At 41.5% G+C, this 15,715-nt stretch overlaps 2 protein-coding genes across 2 annotated transcripts; both read right to left on the reverse strand.

The window, feature by feature from the left end:
- Positions 1–1,873: 1,873 nt before the first annotated feature.
- Positions 1,874–6,739, reverse strand: LOC106824701 (interferon alpha-1-like). The gene has a single exon (XM_070495632.1). It carries the CDS (start codon positions 2,832–2,834, stop codon positions 2,058–2,060), a length of 777 nt encoding a protein of 258 aa, XP_070351733.1. The 5' UTR covers positions 2,835–6,739; the 3' UTR covers positions 1,874–2,057.
- Positions 6,740–6,965: 226 nt separating this feature from the next.
- LOC123280119 (interferon alpha-2-like) lies at positions 6,966–11,774 on the reverse strand. Its single transcript, XM_044756696.2, has one exon. The coding sequence runs from the start codon at positions 11,195–11,197 to the stop codon at positions 10,694–10,696; it is 504 nt and encodes a 167-aa protein (XP_044612631.2). The 5' UTR covers positions 11,198–11,774; the 3' UTR covers positions 6,966–10,693.
- Between the last annotated feature and the right edge of the window lie 3,941 nt (positions 11,775–15,715).

Here is a 15,715-nt window from a genome sequence, read left to right on the forward strand (position 1 = left end):
GTGCCCCCCACAGTTCACTTGCTTCTCACACAGGCCCTGCTGCACAGAGGCAGATGCAGTCACCTGCTTGTAGAGGACCAAGGAACCCAGTTATTCAGGCCAACAAGTATCCAGAGAGCTTGCTGTTGGATGGGGCCAGTCCCTAGGGTGGGCTGCCTGTCCTGGCTGAACTGGATTAAATATGTGCTCTAGTGGGTGTGGCAGACCCCTGGGCTAACAAGCCAGGGGAAGAACTCCAATGGTCTGCCAGGTTCATGTCAGCGCACCTGTACTAGGTCACAACAATGCTTGCCACCAATGTCTTAATCTCTGGAGAGGTCTCACATTTCACCAAGATGCACCCAGTACCTACCAGGTGACTGTGTACCACCAAAGGACTGTGTACCTTTCTTTCTGGTGATTTTAGGTTGCTCTCTGAGGTGGGTGAATTTGTGTGTAGGCCCTTTAAGAGTCAGCTTTTTTCAGCTTGTGTCCAATTGCTTTTCTGGGGGTGTTCCGCATTTCAGTTAATAGCCAGTGAAGGCAGATATTATGAGACTCATCTCAGTTGTGCTGAGTCTGAAGGATGCTTATAGAAGTAACAGGCCATGACTCAGGTCCCCGCTCCTCCAGAGAAGGCTGAATAGCTTAGGGTGGCTCCCACCCGGCTGGCTGTGAAGCACCAAGGCTCACTAAGGTCACTTTTTTTTCTCTCCAGAAGGATTTCTGCCTCTTCTGCCTCAGTCAGGACTGTCTTTTGTTGTGGGGGTTCTTTTTATCCACTTTTCAGGTCTTTCTCCAGGGTATTTTATCCAAGAATAGTTGTAACCTTGTGTGTTCATGGGAGGAGTGTGTTGTCATTAACTTCTCTTATTCACCCTTCCTCCTACTCCAATGTGGTTTCTGGTGATTGACTACGCCAAACCAGTTCTCCCTGAGGTCAGCAATGCCATCTCTTTTCCCAGTGTCGTGGGCAGTTTCCATCGACGATTTTCATGAACACATTGTGACTTCTAAGCATTTAAGTCCTTAAACATGGTCTTCTCACTGTTCTCTCTCCTCTTGTTAGCATAGGGCCATTCTACCTGTTTCATTTATGGCTTTTCCCTCTCTTTTATGGTTGAAGGTCCTAGGAATCAATTTTAAGTCATTTTCTCATTCTATACTGTCTCCCCATCTGATCATTTCCCTTCCTAAGCTTTGCAGTTCATGGAATTGCTTGTAAATAAATTGCAAACTCAACTATCCAGTGGACATTTGCACTTAGATGGCAACCATGCAAATATGGAGAATATCTACTACTTTTGTTCTTACATTCTGACATGACTCGATCCAACTCCCATCAAGAGAATTCCATTTTTTCCCTTCTCATTATAGCATTAAACCTAACTGATAATAATTTCTAATCTTAATTATTATTAATTTTAAAATAATTAATGTTTAATTACAAATGAACTGATTAGTGCTTTTAGGTTACTTTCCCTACAAAAACCAAACATGCAAGAACACAGGAACCATATTTGTTAGGTTCACTTCTACATCATGAGGACAACATTCAACCTGGCTTAGAGGAAGTCCATTTTTACTTCTGACTTGAATATAACATTGATGGGTAAATGAATTGTGCCATCCATTCTCTGTCAGATTGCACACTCAGATGTGGTGTTTCTTTTCTAAAGAATTAACAAATACAAGATATTTTCCATGGTAAAAATTTAATGAACAAAGAAAATAATAAATTGACTAAGTATAAAGAATACACTGTGCTATATTAAATCACATGTAAAGTTTCACATCATATTATATGTACAAAAATAATTTAAATCTTATAAATAAATAAATAAATATTTAAATAGATAAATAAATAGATCAGCTTGGTCATCTGTATCAGACTAGTGTCTGGAGGGTTAAGCACAATATTCATTAATACTATTGAAAACATTTGACAAATTTGATTGAGTTCAGATCACGATTACAGCAGAAGTGAGAGTCCATGACATGGCAGAGCAAGTGGAAGTGTGATATTATCAGTCAATGAAAAGCATTTCCATGTTGAACCAGGTGTCATTTCTTCCTCCTTAACTCTGCTGCAAGTTTGTGGATGAAGAGAAGGATCTCATGATTTCTGCTCTGACGATCTCCCAGGCACAAGGGCTGTATTTCTTCTCTTGCAGATAGAGAGCGATTCTTTGGAAGTATCTCCTCACAGCCAGCAGGGAGTCCTCGTTCATCAGGGGCGTCTCTTCCACCCCCACCTCCTGGCTCAGACAGGCTTCCAGCTCAGTCAGCTGCTGATAAAGTCCAGTGTAGAGTTTGTCTAGGAGGCTCTCATCCCAGGCAGCAGACGAGCCCTCTGTGCTGAAGAGGTGGAAGATCTGCTGGATCATCTCATGGACCACAGAGATGGCTTGAGGCTTCCGGAACTGGTTGCCGTCAAACACCTCCTGGGGGAATCCAAAGTCATTTCTGTCCTTCAGGCAGGAGAAGGGGGAGATTCTCCTCATTTGTCCCAGGAGCATCAAGACCCTTGTGTTGCCCAGGCTATGGGTATGAGGCAGGTCACATCCCAGAGAGCAGATGGAGTGGCAGCTGAGCACCACCAGGGCCATCAGTAAGGAAAAGGGTAGAGCCATTGGGGATCTTGCAGATGCTGCTGGCCTGGCTGGGGTGGGTAACCTGTGAGCCTTGGTCTCTGGGTTTTCTGAAGACCTTCCTCTGTGCATGTGTCTTAAATAGGGCACATATGAGTTTCCGTTTTCTGACTGTTCTCTCTTACTTTCTATTTCTGTTTCTGCTTTTCGTTTTGCCCTCTCCAAATGGGTTAAAGCATCATTTCTCAACCATTTATTTTTCATTATTGCTTCCCCTTCCCCGTCCCTAGCGCTTTTTTAGATATTTTTTCCTAATTGAACCCCCATGAAATTTTGATAACACAGATATACTGCATGTCTGTTTATGTACTCTCTATGTATCTCTACTTTATCCATATAAAAAGAAAGTGTAAACTTCACTCTTTTTATTCAATGCATGATTAAGAATGACTAAAACGTTTAAGCTAAAAGTTAAATTTAAAAGCTGTTGACATTTAATTTAGCCTTGTAATTAAGTTTTTAGAGTAACTTTTAATGTAATATATTTCTGATATAAATAGTCATCTATCCAATTACATATTCAAATAAAAATTTACATAAATACTTTCTAATAATACCAATGTATAGATATGCTTAAAACTCCATCAAAACTGCTGAAAATCATTGAAAAAATAAGTTACTTTCTTAGCATCTATTTGTAGGTACTCAAGTTTTAATTTTGCTTCATATCAGAAAATAATTTTTAAGCTCAGTGGCTACTGGAGATTCATCCATGTATTGTCAACATTTTTTCTGTTCATCTGTTGACATAATTATTGATGTGTTGAATAACTTTTTTTTTTTAAGATTTTTATTTTTCCTTTTTCTCCCAAAGCCCCCTGGTACATAGTTGTGTATTTTTAGTTGTGAGTCCTTTTAGTTGCGGCATGTGGGATGCCACTTCAGCATGGCCTGATGAGCGGTGCCATGTCCACGCCCAGGATACGAACCAGTGAAACCCTGGGCCGCTGAAGCAGAGTGCATGAACTTAACCGCTCAGCCACGGGGCTGGTCCCCCTGAATAACTTTAGTAGAGTTAAATCATTAAATATAAACTATTTGCATTTAATTCTCAAAGCCCACCTCACACTTGGAAGCACTTAGGTTCAAACATAAGCAACATCCACAGGACAGCCAATGGCAGCTCATAAGTGAGTGAAGCCTGCCTCTCACAGCATGATTTAAGATCAAGCAAATGATGAAGGGAGAGTCCTCCAGTGAGCCATCTATTCACCATAGGTTTTATAGGGCTGATCTTGTATACATTTTATGTATCTTCCATGAACTCAATGTCTATGCCTCTTATATAATACACAAGAAAACTCAATGATAAAAATGAACTAAGGAATAAGATTTTGTTGGACAGAGTTAAGCTTTGGCATGCCACAAACCATTGTAATATCTAACATTTGTTCACACCCCTAAGAACTAATTTTTTCACCCTTGGTAGCAATATCATCCCCAGTGAGAAGGGGCAATTTAGAAACATCATCAATTTGAATCTTTCTTTGTATTTTTGCATTAAATTTCAAATTTTCCAAAGGACTTTCAGAGGTTCTAATCCAAGTCTATTCTTTTCAAACAAAACGGAAACATCTTTGTCCTTAAATCTAAACTGCATAAATATTGATTATCATCATGTGAAGAATTAACTTTCAGCTCTGATCCTGAACTCTGCTTTGCTCCTTTTATTTTGTATAGGAAGTTAGGTTGCTTAAGCCCTCGAGATTTCTTGTCTTTAAATGGTAGATGCTATAGTCTAAATGTTTGTGTCCCCGCCAAGGTTCATATCTTGAAATCCTAATGCCTGATGTGATGGTATTAGGAGGTAGAGCTTTTGGGAGGTGTTTAGGTCATGAGGTCCCAGGTCACATGATTGGAACAACTGCCCTTAAAAGAACGGCTCTAGGGTCTGACCCCATGGCCCAGAGGTTAAGTTCACCACACTTCTCTTTGGCAGCCCAAGTTCATGAGTTCAGATCCCAGGCATGGACCTACACCATTCTTCAGCCATGCTGTGGTGGCAACCCACACACAAAGTAGAGGAAGATTGGCTTGGCATGGATGTTAGCTCAGGGTCAATCTTTCTCACCAAAAAAAAAAGCCTTCAGAGAGGTCTCTGGCTCCTTCCCACTTGTGAGGACACAATAAGAAGTCTGTGACCCAGAAGTGGACCCTCACCTGACCATGCTGGAGGCATGATCTTGGACTTCCAGCCTTCAGAACTGTGAGTGATCAATGTCTGTTATTTTTAAGCCACCCAGTCTTAAGTATTTTGTTATAGCAGCCTGAACGGACTAAGAAAGTAGATATGAGACCATCTTAGGCAAATCAGCTCATTAATAACTAGACTCTATGTAATTCACTGTGTTAACCCAGGCACCTGGCCAAGTGTAATCACTCAATAAATAATTTTTACTAAAGCAGTTTCTTAGATTTTCTCTTCCTACTGGAAGGTGTTCATGGATGACCAAGCTGCTTTGCTTCGTCATGGCCACATTGGCTAGGATTGTAATGGACATGGCTGATAATTCAACTCTACTCTTATTGAATGTCAATAACGCTTACTGAGTTTATTGCTAAAACCACTAGATTCTAGTTTCTCCAAGGTGCATATGGTTCTCAGGATTCAAACTGCCAGGGCAGCACAATTTTCAGCCTTTGCCTAGCACTACATTAAACTCACGAGTTGGGCCTCACCTCAAATATGCCCTCTACTTTGTCATAATAGAAAATAACCAGCCTGGTGTCATACATAAAGCCACATATTTAACCTCAAACTCTCCCTGATACACACAGCTCACAGCAACCAAACAATTTACCACATTACTTTTGAGGGGGGTAATAGCCTGTGTCCCCCAAGTGATTAATCCTCCTGCCTTCCTGCCCTTGTCAAGAATGGACAAATTCCCCAGAATATGTGTGAACTGTAAATACTTGTCACACAATTTTTCCATCATTCAGAAACCTAGGCTTCAAATCATTTGATAATCTTTAGATGACAGTAGTAGAAAGTCAGCCTGTCTATGTGAGGGTAGAGATTATAGAATGGATCAATTTTTTTAAAATAGCCAAATAAATTATTCATTATTTTTCGTGATTCAATTAAACTCTTTATATCATTGAACCATTAAATGCTCTAACTTCTGAAATGAACATAGAAATTTCCATAATAGATGAGGTTTCTTTCCAAAGAATGTATTTTGTAAAATTTAATAAGTTTTGGTAATTTATCCAGTCAACACATTTTTATCAGTTTTGGATTCATTCTAATCACAAGCTGAGAATACTTCACTTAAAAGGCAACTTCACTTAAACTATTATTGTTAGTCTATCAAACACTGGAAAATGAGCATGTTTTCTTTGTTCATTTGAGATTTTATGAATTTTTGCATATTCCCTTTTTTTTGAGGAAGATTAGCCCTGAGCTAATATCCATGCCCATCTTCCTCTACTTTATATGTGAGACACCTGCCACAGCATGGCTTGATAAGTGGTGGGTAGGGCTGCGTCCAAGATCCAAAGTGGCAAACCCCAGGCTGCCAAAGCAGAGCATGTGAACTTAACTGCTGTGCCACTGGGCAGGTCCCTGCATATTCCATTTTTATGTAGCATTTTACTGTGCAAATTTGATTTGCTGCCCCTGGATTCCTTTTATTTTCATCTTCATGTTAATGTCAATAGAGGGATGTGAATACGATAAAACAAATGGACTATAAAATGTTTCTATATAGTGTTTACAACACTGGATATCTTTATTTCTCATTTCACTTTACCTAGAAAGTAACAGTGGTCTGATTTTGCATCCCAATGCATGGGAGCAAAAAGAAAATAAATTTATGTCAAAATGTGATAAAAAGTACAAGAAGGAACACAAGGGAAATTAGAAAATATCATGACAAGTGAAAATGAAAACAGAAAATACTACAACGTATAAGATAGAGTGAAAGTAGTGTTAAGAGGGAAATTTACAGCTGTAAAGGCTTACATTAAAAAAAGAAGAAATAGGGGGCCAGCCCTGTGGCCTAGTGGTTAAGTTTGTTGTGCTCTGCTTCAGCATCCTAGTTTTGGTTCCCAGACACGGATCAATACCACTGGTTGGAGGCCATACTGTGGTGGCAACCTGCACACAAAATAGAGGAAGACTGGCATAAATGTTACATCAGGATGAATCTTCTTCAAGCAAAGAAAGAAAATTGGCAAGAGATGTTAGCTCAGAGTGAATCTTCCTCAACAACAACAAAAAAGAAACATTTGAAATGAACAACCTAACTTTATACCTTAAGCAACTAGAAAAAGAAAAGCAAACTAAACTCATAGTTAGTAGATGGAAGGAAATAATAAATACTAGAGCAGAAATAAAGGAAATAGAGAATGGAAAAATAATAGAAAAAAATCAATGAAACTAAGAGTCGGTGTTTTGAAAAGATCAATAAAACTAACAAACCCTTAATGATGCTAACTAAAAAAAAGAAGACCCAAATAAGAAACATCAAAAATGAAAGAGGAGACATTACGACTAATATCACAGAAACACGAAGGGGCATAAAAGAGTACTATGAACTGTCATACACCGACAAATTGAAACATACAACCTACCAAGACTGAATCATGAAGAAATAAAATATCTGAACAGATCCATAATGAGCAAGGAGATTGAATCAGTAATCAAAACCTCCCAACAAAGAAAGCCCAGTAGTAGATGGCTTCACTGGAGAATTCTACCAAACATTTAACAAATTAACACCAATCCATCTCAAACTGTTCCAAAAAATTGAAGGAGAGAGAACACTTCCAAATTCATTTTATGAGGTGAGCATTACCCTGATATTAAAACCGGAAAAAAATACTACAAGAAAAAAAATCGATGCAAAAATCCATGAAAAACTACTAGCAAACCAAATTCAGCAGCAGATTAATAGAACTTTACACCATGACCTAGTTAGATTTATTCCTGGAAGGCAAAGATGTTTCAACATACAAAAATCAATCAATGTAATACACCCCATTGACAAAAATGAAAGGAAAAAAACATGCCTTCATCTCAATAGATGCAGAAACAGCATTTGGCAAGTTCCAACACTTTTTTATAATAAAAACAGTCAGCAAACTAGGAATAGAAGGAAATTGCCTCAACATAATAAAGACCATGTATGAAAAACCCACAGCTAACATTGTACTCAATGGTGACAAACTGAAATCTTTTCCACTAAGAAAGGGAACAAAGCAAGGATGCCACCCTCATACTTCTATTCAACATGGTACTTGAACTCTTAGCCAGAGCAATTAGGCAAGAAAAAAAAGGCATCCAAATTGGAAAAGAAGTAAATTTCTCTCTGTTCTCAGATGACATAATCTTATATGTAGAAAACACTAAAGATTCTACACACACACAAGCACAGAGAGTTTTAGAACTAATAAATAATTCAGCAACCTTTCAGGAGACAAAATAAACGCACAAAAATCAGTTGTATTTCTGTACACTTACAATGAACAATCCAAAAAGGAAATTAAGACAATAATCCCATTTACGATATCATCAAAAGGAAACAATACTTAGGAATACACTTAAGCAAGGAGGCAAAAGACTTGCATACTGAAAACTATCAAACACTGCTGAAAGAAATTAAAGAGAGAAAAAAATGGAATGACATCCCATGTTCCTGGATTAGAGTTGATATTGTCAAGATGTTTATACTGCCAAAAGTGATATACTGATTCAAAGTAGCTTAAATTCATTTTTGTAGGTGGATCTTGAGTGTAATGGCAATTACCTGCCCTTATCCTGTGATTCTTTGGGAACTCCTCACAAAAAGTGACAAGTGATCATTTGTTTCCTGTTATCTTCATCCATTTCCATGGGATAGCGGCCTCCATTTAAGTTTGAGTACCAAACTGTGGTATGTAATAATTGGAGTACTACTTCAGGTCAAAAACCCAGAGTTTGGATTATGAATTTTGGTCTGCTGTGTTTGCCTGCTAATCTCCTCACTCTTCTTTATACACTAACATGGATATATTCCCTCTTCTAGCTTCCAGGGCTGTAGCTTTTAATGGCTGGCCCTATTATCTCCTTAAATACTTCCCCACAAGTCTATGAGATACCTGTGGGCAGAGAAATCATCTTACCCAACCTTGTTTCCTATCCATTTTGCCCAGTCCTTACCACCTCAGGAGCTCAATCAATGTACACGAACAGAATAATCATGGTAATAATAGGAAAAAGAATAACACCACGACATACAAAATAGCTATGATTTGAGAGGACATCTTTTTTTTGTTTTTTTTTTGAGGAAGATTAGTCCTGAGCTAACATCCACTGCCAATCCTCCTCTTTTTGCTGAAGAAGACTGGCCCTGAGCCTACATCTGTACCCCTCTTCTTCTACTTTATATGTGGGACACCTGCCACAGCATGACTTGAGAAGTGGTACATAGGTCTGTGCCTGGGATCCAAACTGGCGAACCCCAGGCCACCAAAGTGGAACATGCAAACTTAACCACTGCACCACCAGGCTGCGCCAGGACAATACATCTTAAGTTTTCTTTTTTTTCTTTCTTTCTTTTTTTGCTGAGGAAGATTTGCCTTGCGCTAAAAACTGTGCCAATCTTCCTCCATTGTGTTTGTGGGTCGCCAACACACCATGCATGCTGCCCAATGGTGTAGGTCCACTCCTAGGAAGCGAACCTGGGCTGCTGAAGCGGAGCATGCCAAACTTAACCACCAGGTCATGAGGCCAGCCCTCTTCTTCAGATATTCCTTAAATTCCTCATGGTTCTACAAGAGAAGTTATAATTGAGCATTGTGTGAAGTATTTTTTTTTAAAAAGTTTGGTGACAGGGATACTTACTTCAAGTTTGTATTTTCAGTATTTAGAATATCAGGATGAGAACCAGAGACTGATAATGAATGGAAGACTCATTCTCTACTTTTATTTCAACGATCCTCAAGTACCTGCTAGGAGCTACATGATCATACCTTCCTTGTCTCCTTCAGGGAATAAGGAAACAATCTGAAATTTACTAAGTGTTCCCAGACCTTATCTCCACACTCACGGCCATTTCCCAACTTTAGCCTATGCCTTTGGGAGTCAACTTGAATGCTTCCTTCAAAGAAAGAGTCACTGTTGCCATGAACTCTAATGAGTGACATCCATGTCATCTTCCTGGGTTTAAATTGTGGTCTCAGACTTTGGGGCAGCTTTTCCTTTTTTTCTTTTTTTTTATGAAGTGTGTGCAGCAAACACATTGGTTATTTTTTACTCCTACAAAAAGCATTAATAGAAATCGTGTAAAAATAGTGAAGAGTGGTCTTCTTCACTGAACTTGTCTCCTCTTCCATTAGTCACCCGATTGGAGTCTATTTCCTAACTTCTTTGCACTTAACCCATGAGAATAACTTCAGGCCAACTAGCGTGAGCAGAAGTGATATTGCCCTGTTTGGTCCTAGCCCTTGAAAACATCCCATGTGATCCACCTTACTTTTTCTCTTTACAACTGAGTGGAATAGACTCAAGTACCACAGACTTGGAGTCACATGTTGAATATGGCAAAGTCATGAAATAGAGGGTATCCATGTTCCTGAATCACTTTTGGAGAAGAGCCAACCAGAAGATTCCTCTGATCAGGAATGCCTGCATTGTGCTCTTATAAGAAGGAAAGATAAATTTCTATTATGATCAAATTACAGATAGTTTTTGTTTGTCTGTTACACCTGCCAGCATTTACCTGACAGATGTCATTAACAACATACTATCCTGTAGGAAATTTCCATAAAAAATTGGACTTTACATTTTAGAAACAGCAAATACCCCCAAAAAGCTTAAACAGATTTTAAAAAATTGTCATAAAATTATTTATTTAAAAAAGTAGATCATGCACTCCTCTCCAAACTTATTTTTGTAAATCATGATGTACAATATATTTTTTAAATAATTCCGTGAGTTCGGTTTCAGATATTTCTCAGAGGGTGCAGAAACATGAGTTAAGATTATTTGGGGGGTGGGCTTAGCAAACAATGTAAATGATTAGAGAGCGGATAAGTATAACTTTCTTCTTTATTTGCCGACTTTTCTCTGAGTATTGTTACATGAGGGAGAGGCACACTTCCATTTCCCCTCTGACAACCTCCCAGGCACAGGGGCTGAATTCCTTTTCCTTCAGATAGTGATTGATTTTTTGGAAGTAATTCCGGGCAACAGTTCCCAAATAGGGACAAGCCAGGTTTTCTTCTTCCAGCTGCTCCAGGCTGTGATCAAGCCTAGAGAGTAGTTGATCCAGGAGGGCGTTGTTCCAAGCAGCACGGCTGTCGTCTGTGTTGAAGAGGTTGATGATCTGCTGGAGCATCACATAGTGGAAACAGGTGCCCTGCGTCTTCCGGATTTGGGTGATAGTCTCGCTTTCCCAAGGAAATTTGAAGTAGGTTCCGTCGTTCAGGCATGACTTAGAGTGGATTTTTTCCAGCTGTCTCAACAGCATGAAGATCTCCCTGTTTTTTAGGCTATGGATCCAAAGCGAGTCCCTGCCAAGAGAGCAGGCAAGGATGGAGCAGAGCATCACTCCTGCCACTAGCAAATGGATCTGGGCCATTGAGAATTCCGGTGATTCACTGCACGGCCGCCAGGGGGCGCGCAGGGCACCGCTGAACAACTAGCGCAGTTTCCTTCGCGGGCTCCCCGGAAAGCGGGATTCCCTGGGCGGCCGCTAGAGGGGGCGCAGGGGGCCTGTCCTGACGCCGGGCGCTCAGAGGCGCGGACTTGGTCGGGTTCAGTCGTTCGGGCCGCTGGAGGGGGTGTGCGTCGCAGCCTTGGGAGCCAACTTCGTGCCTCTTTAATAGTGCACGAGACACCTTCCTCTCCGCGGCCCTACTGCTGCGCGGAGAGCTTGGCCGCGGCCTCGCCGGGGACGCGTTTCTCAGGGAGAGAGCACAGAACCCGGCATTTTCTGCGCTTGCCCCTGAGTTTTGCGCTTTCCTTTCGCACAGAAACTTCGGCGAGGCCATTTTTACAAAGAAGCCGTTTCTTGAGGGTCTGAGGCCGGAATCCGAGTGTGTTGAGTGGTTTTTACAGATTCGGGAGCGTTTGTGGGCGAGATGCGGCGACAGATGCGGAGAAAGGGGACGGCGGGGACGTGGGCCGCGAGCGGACGGTGTTGGGGACCCGCGGGGGTGAGTCGGGCGCGGCGCCCCGGGGTCCGAGGCGGGGAAGGTGCCCCCCACGTGCTCGGGGACTTTCCTGGTGACTTTCCAGCGTGACAGCGGGAAGGTGGAGGAGGACAGTACTGAGAAACTGAAAACCTGGAATATTGAAACTGCTTTTTATTAAGCAGCTTTTGATATTAAAATATTTTAATATTAACCATAAATATCAAACGTGAAATTTAGAAATATTTTCAACATTGAAATTGACAGCATTTAATTAAATTTTTATATTTTATAATTATTAATTATTTTTATTATTAATATTAATAATATATTATATTATATATTATTGTTATATATTATATATTAATTATTATTAATTAAAATATAATGTATAATTATATTATAATATAATTAAAAATATTTTATAATTATAAATATAAAAAATTTTTAAATATTGTTAACATTAAAACTGTTAAAATAGCATTTTATTCAACTTCACCTATTTATTTAAACTATATTTTATTTTACCAAAACAATTTAATATAATTTTGCTTTCCTCGCTTTAATGGAAGTAAACTGAATAATATTTTCAAGATTGCTTCTTTACTTTTTTTAAATTGAGAATTGCCATGTTTGACACTTTCTCCTGATTCCGTGAGAATCTTAAATAATTTTTATTTAACTTCACGTTGCTCAAACGACTTTCACAGGACTCCGCCTTCACTGTGTTGTTCAAAGGAAGTTAGTGCTGTGTACAGGCCGTGGAGGACATTGAACAGGTCAGATCTTCAATTTTCTTTGGTATGAATTTTATAGACTGAATCGAATTTCCTTTGCATGGAGCCCCCCCTTCCTTTGTAAGACTCTCCCAGCCTTGCCAGTGCAGGGTCCTTTCTTGTCTGTATTTAAAATTTTGATATTTTGTTCATCATGGGTGTTTTGGCATTAGTTTTCCTTTTTAATCTTGTGTTAAAATATTATTTATCTTGATTACTTAGATTTGGTGCCTTCTTAACTTCCGCGCTTGCGGCAAGTACTCCCTCACTTTAGCTGAGTGCTAACCCAGGAAACAGCTTGTGAATTAGTGTTGTGAGCTTCCCTGGCTGGAAATCTAGCAATGTCCCATTCTTGTCACTCTCTCCCCCATATTTCTTTTAACCAGTTTCCTGGACTTTGCAACTTTTTTTTTAACCGGTCCCTTAAGAAATATCGCTAGAGGTGGTCTGAAAGGAGCTGAGGCCGAGGGAGGGGACTATTTGGCTCATTTCTACTGGTCGCCGAGCAGCCATGTGGGCTCAGACGACCCTCCTCGGGCTGGTTCTCTGCGGAGAGCCTCAGGCGCGGCGGCTGCTTCTCTCCTTCAAGCTCCAGGCGCCGACCCGAGGGTGGAGACTTGGGCTCTGCTCCTTCACAGCCCTGCAGACGGTCCCCTCGCCGGGGGGGGGTGGTATTTGGAGCCTCGACACGCAGCCCCCCGAGAGTTAGGGGAGCCGCCGTCAGAGCCCCCTGCCGGCCGCGCCGGGCTCTGCAGACGCGTGTGAGTCCCGTGAACACTAAAGGCACCGCGCGTTCACCAGGTTCAGATTCGCAGCCTGTCATTTGCCAACTTTATTTTGCTTCATCTTTACAATTTCCTGTGTGACCACTACTGAAGTCGTCTCACTTTTTTAGAAGAGGACATGGAAATCTGATGTCGTTTACACTCAGGGGCCGCAGGTTTTGTCAGAACGTGGAGCCTTCTGCTGCGTCTGAGTCCCTCCTGTTCCTCGGCTCTGAGGACTCGCTCGGAGCCGCGCTGAGCGTGCTGCTGCTTCCCGAGTCCTAATCCTGCCTCCAGTGTCCGTCTGCCCTGCTCCCTGGAGGACAGTCACCAGCCCTGTCTTCCTTGCCCTGAATCCACGCCGCCAAGCACATATCTGTCACTGTGTGCAGTGAGCACATTTCTGGTGACAGCATGACGGGAACTGCATGAATTAACCCTTGGTGTTCCGATTTTATGCCACTATTCTCTGTGGATTTTGTCTGAACGCATTAACTATGGCTCCACCCGGGCGCGCACAGACGCAGAGGCCGGGCTCTAGGGTCGGGGCTGGGGCCGGGAGACCCCCGAGGACCAGGTCCCCTCCCGCGGGCGGCCGACCGACCCTGGGCTCCCAGGAGGTCCCCGCAGCCCCGGGGCCTTCCGCTGTCTGCCCGCCTTCCTCCAGCGCCCGAGTCCGTTCTCCCGCCGTCTGGTCCCCGCTGTGGACGTCGGGTCGTGTCCGGAGTCATCTCCCGATGGGGCGTGGCCTGGGGCTTTGGGATCCACAGCGATTTTCTCCCCACAGGCCCACCCTTCTCGCGGCGAAGACTGAGCCTGCGGCCCCCAGGTCCACAGTAGCTAACACCGCCTGACTCCTCCCAGCCTTGGCCACAGGGCCCCCACCCGCCCTCCCCAGGCAAAAACAAAGTCGGGGGCGGGTTGGGGGTGGCGTGAAGTGACCTGGGGGAAGAAAGAGAAAGAGTGGGAGGGGGGAGGGGGGAGGGGGGAGGGGGGCGGGGGAGACGGAGCTGGTGAGGTCACTTTGGTTCTAAGGGAGGCTCCACCACCCCTAACCAGTTAGGTCAGCAATTTCTATTTTCTGTTCCTTCTCTTTTAGTGTGCTTCTATCACTTAGGACTGAAATAAACATGACTAAGACAATTGCCTAGTTTTTCGCCATCCTTATTTTGCTGACATACATTCTGCTTAGTCCAGATTGTAGTACATTTTTAACAAACCGCCGGATTGCGCTCACTAATAATATTGCTTTTAGTTCGTAAACGAGATGGTGCTAACTTTTCATTTGTTCCATTTTGCTGTCGGGGTTGTGGTAACTTCACATAGTGACTTGGGAGGCGTCACAGCTTTGCCCATGCTCCAGAACAGTTTATGCAGCGGAAATCCTCTCTGACTGAAAGCTCTAGCCCTGCCGTCTTTTGTGTGCCTGTGTGTCGAGGGGAGGGAGGGGTTGGGATTTTACTACTTTCTATGACATCAAACGATTATTCGCATATTCAAAGAAAATTATTTTATCTAACTTTAAAATTTATTGGTGTAAAGTTGGGTATCTTTGTTTCTCCTTAAAAGTTAAAAATAACTTTAGGGCCGCTGGGTGGGGCAGTGGTTACGTTCGCAGGTTCTGCTTTGGCAGCCTGGGGTTCCCGAGTTCGGATCCAGGGTGCGGACATGGTACCACTTGTCAAGCCATGCTGTGGTAGGCATGCCGCATATAAAGTAGAGGAAAATTGGCACAATGTTAGCTCAAGGCCAGTCTTACTCAGCAAAAAGAGGAGGATTGGCAGCAGATGTTAGCTCGGGGCTAATCTTCCTCAAAAAAAAAAAATTAAAAATAACTTCTCTGCATCTATAAATGTTTTCTTTTTTATTCCAAAAGTATTTTTACCCTTTTCTGTGAATTAGTTTCGCTTGTTTTTTCTATTCTACTGATCTTTTAAAGAAACTCCTTTTGATTTTTTTTAAAATCAAGGCTATTGCTTTTTGTTTTGTTTTCAGGTTCATTTCTGATTTTGTAATTATTAATTCCTTATTTCTACTTTATTTTTGTTAGTGTTCTTTTCTCAGCTTCTTGAATTGAATGCTTAATTCACTTATTCATAATCTCTTTTTTATTAAATAAATACACAATTAGAAATTTTCTAGTAAATATACATTTGACCATACCCCACATGTTCTTTTCATATGTTGTGCTTTGTTATTTTGTTATTAATTTGTAACTAATTTGTCATTCCTATTTTTGTTTCTTCCTTAAGTAAAAAATTCAAAAACAATCACTAAAGTTTTCTTATTTTTTCTCCTTTAATATTTTCTGATTTTCTCCCCAATCCCAGCACTGGTGCCAGGAGCTCAATCCAGGTTGAATAGTCACTTTGTTTACAAAGTGGTCCTGGGATGTTATACCGGGACCATAGCCTCTGCCATTCCC

This window comes from Equus asinus, chromosome 23, assembly GCF_041296235.1.
Source record: "Equus asinus isolate D_3611 breed Donkey chromosome 23, EquAss-T2T_v2, whole genome shotgun sequence".
In the NCBI taxonomy this organism is placed as follows: domain Eukaryota; kingdom Metazoa; phylum Chordata; class Mammalia; order Perissodactyla; family Equidae; genus Equus; species Equus asinus.